Source organism: Ctenopharyngodon idella, chromosome 5 (genome assembly GCF_019924925.1).
Source record: "Ctenopharyngodon idella isolate HZGC_01 chromosome 5, HZGC01, whole genome shotgun sequence".
Lineage (NCBI taxonomy): Eukaryota > Metazoa > Chordata > Actinopteri > Cypriniformes > Xenocyprididae > Ctenopharyngodon > Ctenopharyngodon idella.
Genome location: NC_067224.1, coordinates 6,452,575 through 6,460,106, shown reverse-complemented (window position 1 = coordinate 6,460,106; position 7,532 = coordinate 6,452,575). Strand labels below are relative to the sequence as shown.

Genomic DNA, 7,532 nt, shown 5'->3' with positions numbered 1-7,532 from the left:
ACAGTTGAATAAGCAACAAGACACGTTAAATAGTTTTTAAAGCATTCATTCATAAAACAAATTATTGTTTATCTGTGTTCTTCATTTGTCAGACTTTTTTCATTGTTTAGGCAGTAAAATTATAAAACAAAACAGTTAATGTGAAAAATGGAATGGCTAACAAATGTCGTTTTTAATACATTTTAAACATTTAAAACATTACAATTTCTTACAATAGAAATTATTGGAAAAATACCTTTGTATTGAGAAAGCAAGTCTACTTTCATTATAGTCAACTCTTGTCTGAATGTGTTCCAGTGTTTTTACAACAGCTAAAATAGGCTGACTTCTTGAAAGTCTCATTTATATGATCAAAAATACAGTAAAACAGTAATATTATGAAATATTACCATTTAAAATAACTGTTTTGTATTTTAAAATGTTTTAACTATGTAATTTATTTGTTATGTTAGAAAAGATTTCTTCCTTCTTTTTAACTTTTTATTCATCAATGAATCCTGAAAAAAGTATCACAGGTTCCAAAAAAATATTAAGCAGCACATCTGTTTCCAACATTGATAATAACTGAGTATCTGATTCATCAGACCAGGCCACCTTCTTCCATTGCTCCATGGTCCAGTTCTGATGCTCACGTGCCCACTATTGGTGCTTTCATAGGTGGAAGGGGGTCAGCATGGGCACCCTGACTGTTCTGCAGCTATGCAGCCCCATACGCAACAAACTGTGATGCACTGTGTATTCTGACACCTTTCTATCAGAACCAGCATATAGTAGCTATAGCTATACAGTAGCTCATCTTCTGGATCGGACCACACGGGCCCGCCTTCACCATGACCCTGTCGCCGGTTCACCACTGTTCTTTCCTTGGACCACTTTTGATAGATACTGACCACTGTAGACCGGGAACATCCCACAAGAGCTGCAGTTTTGGAGATGTTCTGACCCAGTCGTCTAGCCATCACAATTTGGCCCTTGTCAAACCTCGCTCAAATCCTTATGCTTGCCCATTTTTTCTGTTTCTAACACATCAACTTTGAGGGCAAAATGTTCACTTGCTGCCACATATACAGTTGCAAGAAAAAGTATGTGAACCACTTGCAGAATCTGTGAAAATGTGCAAAATTTTAACAAAATAAGAGAGATCATACAAAATGCATGTTATTTTTTATTTAGTACTGTCCTGAGTAAGATAGTTTACATAAAAGATGCTTACATATAATCCATAAGACAAAAAACTAGCTGTATTTATTAAAATGACCCAGACACCATACTTATGAATGGTGTTATTTTTATTTATTTATTTTTTTTTTTTTGTATTTTGGATTATATGTAAACATCTTTTATGTAAAATATCTTACTCAGGACAGTACTAAATAAAAAATAACATGCATTTTGTATTATCTCCCTTTGTTAAAATTATTAACATTTTCACAGATTCTGCAAGTGGTTCACATACTTTTTCTTCAACTGTATCCCACCCACTAACAAGTGCCGTGATGAAGAGATAATCAGTGTTATTCACTTGTTAGTCACCTGTCAGTGGTCATAATGTTATGCCTGATCAATGTATAATATATATATATATATATATATATATATATATACACATACACACATACATATACTGTATGTACATATATGGTTACTGAGATACAGACCTTGCGACAACTAGCCCCAGTCTCTCCAATATATTCAGTTACTTTTAAGTATTCAAGTGTTTAAGTGTTCAAAATTTACAATATACTTTATATTCAATTCAACATATCCAGAAATGTATTCACTCACACTCAAGAGTTTTAACAAATATATTTGAACAGTAAAAGTCCCACCTCAGAAGAAACACACTGTCACTTGTTTTCTATGTTGTTTAGACAGAATGCAGTTTGAACAAGAACTCCCACACAAACTGCAGGCAGAAAAGTACACCTGTCATTAGGCTTTTTATTTTTTTTTTTTTTTTTTTTATGAATACCTCAGGGATACCTCATTTTATTGGTGACACAGCCTGTTTTTATTGATTTTATAGCCCAACTGTGTTTTCCTCCTCCTGTGTGAGGGGTCTGTGCTTTTTCCACAAGCTCCTGTTGCTAAGATACCCAGGAGAGACACTGGCCTCTTGGCAGGTAGCAATTCACAGATGCCCAGAGGTTCCAGTGTTTCTGTTTAAATATTTTTCAGGATTGTTTGTTATTAACGAAAGTTAATTTTGTTTTAAATTTCTTAAGTATTTGTATTTATTGTAACTGTGTCACAGGCACAGTGTTTAGTAGCTAATAATCTAGTTACATGTTCTGCACCTGGCGTCTACCTGGAGTATTTTGTTTCCCGTTGTACCACGAAGGGGAAAAATTATTAAACGCACTTTAACTTTTGACGTTGACTTTAATCCGTAATTTTATTTATCAGGACAATAAAATGTGTTTGCTTAATTTTAACATAAATACCTCTTAACCACACCGGCGCTCTGATAAATAAATAGCCAACAGTTTACTTCCTCTTTCTTTCTCCTTGGAAACTCGCACGCGCCGCGTATATGTGCGCGGTTTGCCCTGGAGGGAGCACGTGGTCAGCTCTCCAGCATCTGCTGTGGCAGGAAGGTGTGACCTCAGATTTTCCCCTCACACTCTTTTCACAGAGTTGTAGATAAACTACTGCGTGGCTCTCGTCCACAGCGGCCAACAAACCTCAAAGCGCGCGCGCGCGCTCGCACAACAAACACCTCTTCACACTATTATCCATGGGATTACTCTATTTTCTGTGACACCTGCTACCTTTTTGGGTTCGCAGACTTCGCACAGCTTTGACCCTGCCAATGGGGGTTTGTGTCCGACAGCTGAACAGCATTTGTGAAGAACATAAATAACTTCTACTTTGGACACATCACGTCTCAAAGGTAAGGCGTGCACGGTGCACTTGTTGTGTTTAGACCATCTGTTTGTTACCCTTTATGTTGTTTGTTTGGGAATAAAACTGTTGTTTTTAACAAAATTAGTGTGACATTGTCAAGATTAATGCCTGCCGAGATTTTAAAGAAGATTTTAGATAACTTGATATTGTGAGACCAAGCAAATGATGCTAGAAATTTTCTCTAAACTTCACTTTCCGCCCCTGAGACACTTCGTTTTTAACCATCTGCTCTCAAGGTGATTTTAGTGTATTTTTGAAGTAATTTCTCCTCACGTTCACAGAGGTGTTCATCACAACTGTGAACATGGTCACTAGAAAGTATAATACTTTTAAGTGATTGTTGTTTTATAATTTAAAGCCCAACAAACTTCTTTTGTCAAAGTGTTTTGTTTGAAATTGTGTTTGTGCTATTTTTCTTAATGACACTTTTAGTTTGATGATTTTTTATTTATTTATTTATTTGGCAATGACTCTCATACATTTACTGTGCAGTACAAGAGTGGCTAAGTGTGCAAATAGACAGTTTTATTGTCTTAATTTTATTGACTGAGTTCTTGAAATAATTCTAACAAGCTAGTAAAACCAAAGTTATAGGGTGCATCTGAGATACAGGTAATTTTATTGTGATGAATGTCTTTACACAGTATAATGCTGCTCTGAGGTGGCATAAATGGATTTACACAGCAATTACAACTGTATACTGTACTTTGGGGCTAGGTGGGACTGAGCAGGCATAATTTAGTCTGGCTTTTATATGTTTTAGGGCATCAGACACTTTTCATAAACATTGTAAGGTCTTTGCAACTGTTTATCTACCATACGGCCTAATTGCATGACCACCACTGATACTTTGTTTTCCACAAGAAGTTTTACAATGTAGTCGTCCTTTAATATGCTATTCTAAACGATTTAGTGCTGCAGCAGACCAAGCGAATAAGATTACTGTGATTTATATTGACTGATTTTAAAGGCCAGGTCAATATTAAAGCCTTTAGCCTCTAGCACCTTGGAGGCCTGTCTCCGTTTGGCTTTGTCACCGTCACTCTTTTGTTTCTTTATTCAATCACTGTAATCAGTGGAGGAGCAGGATGTTTTGGATGAAATGTGCTTGGGTCATGTGACTTGATCCAATGCAGGAGAGGCAGCGAACCTGATCTGAGATCAGCATAATCAGGAGTTTCCTCCTCCTCCGCAGCCTTGTTTCCTCTACTCTCACTTTCTTATGCTGAGATACGGCCTGCAGTAACGCCACTTTATCTGTCCTCTTGTAAGGTAAACACTCTTTCTTGTCTGTCTGTGCCTGTTTTCTATCAGCATTTAAGTGGATTGGACTTGAATGGATGCCTGAATGTTGAAGTCTTGAGAAAGATGTCTTGCCTGGAGTCAGAGACCTGTAGTTAATGTAATAGATAGAGGTGTACTGTATGTTTTTTCTTTGATATCCTACTGGATATCAGTCAGCGATTTCTACAGCGTGTAACTTGGCGGTTGTAATAAGAAGAGGGAATGTTTGATATCTGAACTCTTCAAGGAAATACCAGGGTTTGCAGCTTTCAAGTTTTCTTTCTCTGGAATTACAGTTGTTGGCTTGAGAGGAAACGCTATACTGTGAAGTGTGCTAGTGTAACAAAGTAGTTTTTTGGAGCATTTGTCATCTGTGCCTGAGGCCTGAGCAGCAGAGCCAAATAAAGTGCAGTTCCCCTCATGGAAAAGTAAACAGACTTGCCCTGGTTAACCATAAAGAGGTAGATTGTATCTTTGTGTGTGTTTGAGAGAGAGGGAATGAGAGAATGTCAATTTTTTTTTAATTTTTTTATTTATGCACAATACAGTATGTGTAATGCAGAATGTTTATGAATGCATTGAGTGTCAACAGTAAATGATGTCCCCATCATTTGCCTGTGATTTAAAGCCTCTTAATAATAATATTGATTAAAAAATAATTGTAGTAATAATAATAATAATAATACACATTATTATTATTATTATTATTATTATTATTATTATATCAATTTATAAATAATTTAAATATAGCATATAATTTATATAAAGTATTATATTCTTACAAATACAAATGGCAAGGTAATATATGAATGCTATTTATTGTTGTTGTTGTTATACATTCCTAAAAATTACCTTGACATTTGTATTTGACAATATTACTGAATTATACTTTTAAGTTAAAAGCACAATTTATATTCGTTAATTCAATAATGTTCTTAAAAATAGAAATGTTGCCTACATGTTTCAGCAGAAAAGTGCTTCTTATCCTGTAAAAATAGTGAGGTTTATCCCATTTATTTTTTGTTTACTTAATTTAGACATTTATATAATAATGTTATTAATCTTTATTTTTATTATTATAAAATACATTTTTAATTACATTTAGTGTATATAATTAATTAATTCAATAATATTCTTAAACATTTGTGAATGTGTCTACATGTTTCTATACTATTTATGTTATAACTTCAGCTAAAAAGCAAGCAAAAGTTATATAATATTTTGTTTACTTTTTTGCGTGTTTTTTTGTTGGATTGTTTCTGTTACACAACCCCTTTCATTTAACTTGCATATAACTCATCAATTATTAAAAAGGGTCCATACAGTACTAGAACATAGTAACATATATTCAGTATTACTCCAATCAGTAAAGTGCTGTTATTTTTTTTGATTAAATGTTATGCAAATGATTCTTATGTTAGACAGACAGCACAATATGTCTTCGTGTTTGGTCTCTGAAACTGTCATTTGGCAGGTGTTGTGAGACGAATAATCCAATAATTGAGCCACGTCCTTCCATTTCTACATAATTGGATGTAAGCTGTATCACAACAAACAGACAACACCTGTCAAAGCCAATGAACAGCTGTGACGTTGAAGGTGAATGCTATTTCATTCACCTATATATATCCTGACAATTACATTCTCAAACCTGTTAATCCTGTTGTTTCATACTTTACATCAAATACCTGATTATTTTATGATTTTAGACTTGTCATTCTGCTCCATTACAGCTCTACAGTGAATCATGACAGACACAATGTTTGGCAGTGAGAATGAGCAGTGGGTTTGTCCCAATGACAGACAGCTAGCGCTTAGAGCAAAGTAAGTGTTTTTTTTTTGTTTGTTTTTTTATTCTGTTGCACAAATTGCATTTCAGCATGTCATTTGACAAAATCACCCAATGTAATGTGTGTTGAAATAGACAAGTCTTTTCAATGCGACGTGTTCGCATTATTAAAAACATTCATTTCTCACTGATCTATGATGTGATTTTTCTCTTGTTTATGTGACTGGATTACACCCAGGTTACATACAGGTTGGTCCATCCACACATTTCAGTCAGAGAGACAGAGGAAAGCTCAGACAATTGAGAAAACAGAGCTGGATCTCATCATGAGTGTCCTCCACCGCGCTGAGGAGCTTGAGCTCATTGAGCAACACCGGATTGGGTGAGACTTTATCACTCTGCATCACATTTGTGCTTTTTCATGCCTTATTTTGCCTTGTCACACAATGCCCAGCCTGATTTTGGATGTTAAAGGGGAACTATTATGACTTTTTCACAAGATGTAATATAAGTCTCAGGTGTCCCCAGAATGTGTCTGTGAATTTTCAGCTCAAAATATCCCACAGATCATTTATTATAGCTTGTCAAAATTGCCCCTATTTGGGTGTGAGCAAAAACACACCGTTTGTGTGTGTGTCCCTTTAAATGCAAATGAGCTGCTGCTCCTAGCCACTTTCCAAAAAAGAGCGGAACTTTAACAGCTCACGCTTTGGCTGCTCAACAACAACAACAAAGCTGGAGAATCTCACGCAGCCAAAAGGACAATTGTCAGTAATGGTGTTCAGTCTTACATTGTTCAAACTGGAGTCGACACTGATGGAGAGACTCAGGAAGAAGTTACAACTTTTAGAATGCAATGGGATGTTTCTGAACGGTTAGTGGATAAATTTATGTAGTTGCTGTGGAGTTGATTCAACTCATCGACTAGCATGTGCCGTCATGTTAACCTTTTGTGCAAAACCTGTATGGACGCCCGCTATACGTAGCGTACCTGTTTGCCAAACAGAGCCATACACACCAGGCTAATGTTTATGATTGCTGTCAAATGCTGTGAATGGTCTAAAATATTGCTCTGACAGAAGCTCCTTTTTTTTTTTTTTTTTTTTTTTAGCAATTGTGCTTGCCGGGGTCAACTTGCAAACTATTCAAGCTAACGAGACTCTAAATAGTGGACTGTGCTCATCTGTGCAGACAACGACAGAACAGTTAGCATGCTTTGCTCGAACTTTTGCTATGGCCTTAGAACTGGTACAACGTTGTCGCTTGCGAAAACAAACTGACGGCGCTGTGGGTGGAAACTTGCAGATTAAGTGGCGGTAATATTATAATAAGACCCCCTTCCTAGGTCACTAGGGGAGCGAAATCTAAGCGGCTCATTTTAAAAAAGGTTTGCCAAAAAAAAGTTACTGGCTTGTCAGATTATCATGATATGTCCCATTTAAGTCTTAATTTAAGGGATTTCAATTTTAAAAGCTGGAAAAAAAAAAAAAAAAAAAAAATTGTTTTTCCTTTTTCCATGTTTAAGTGCTATAATCGGGTCCCCGGTGCATCC

General features: G+C 35.8%; 1 protein-coding gene across 11 annotated transcripts in view; it reads left to right on the top strand.

Moving 5' to 3' along the window:
• Nucleotides 1–2,440: 2,440 nt before the first annotated feature.
• doc2b (double C2-like domains, beta) overlaps nucleotides 2,441–7,532 on the top strand; it is a 274,263-nt gene continuing 269,171 nt past the window's right edge. For 2 of the 11 annotated variants that reach the window (XM_051895454.1, XM_051895452.1), the window contains exons 1-3: nucleotides 2,495–2,893; nucleotides 5,925–6,015; nucleotides 6,219–6,362. In XM_051895454.1, the coding sequence (XP_051751414.1) occupies nucleotides 5,939–6,015; nucleotides 6,219–6,362 (221 nt within the window). In that variant the 5' untranslated portion in view covers nucleotides 2,495–2,893; nucleotides 5,925–5,938. Of the gene's footprint in view, nucleotides 2,894–4,118; nucleotides 4,180–5,665; nucleotides 5,791–5,924; nucleotides 6,016–6,218; nucleotides 6,363–7,532 lie in introns of those variants that run through there. The other 9 variants (XM_051895450.1, XM_051895443.1, XM_051895446.1 and 6 more) reach the window with 8 other exon arrangements.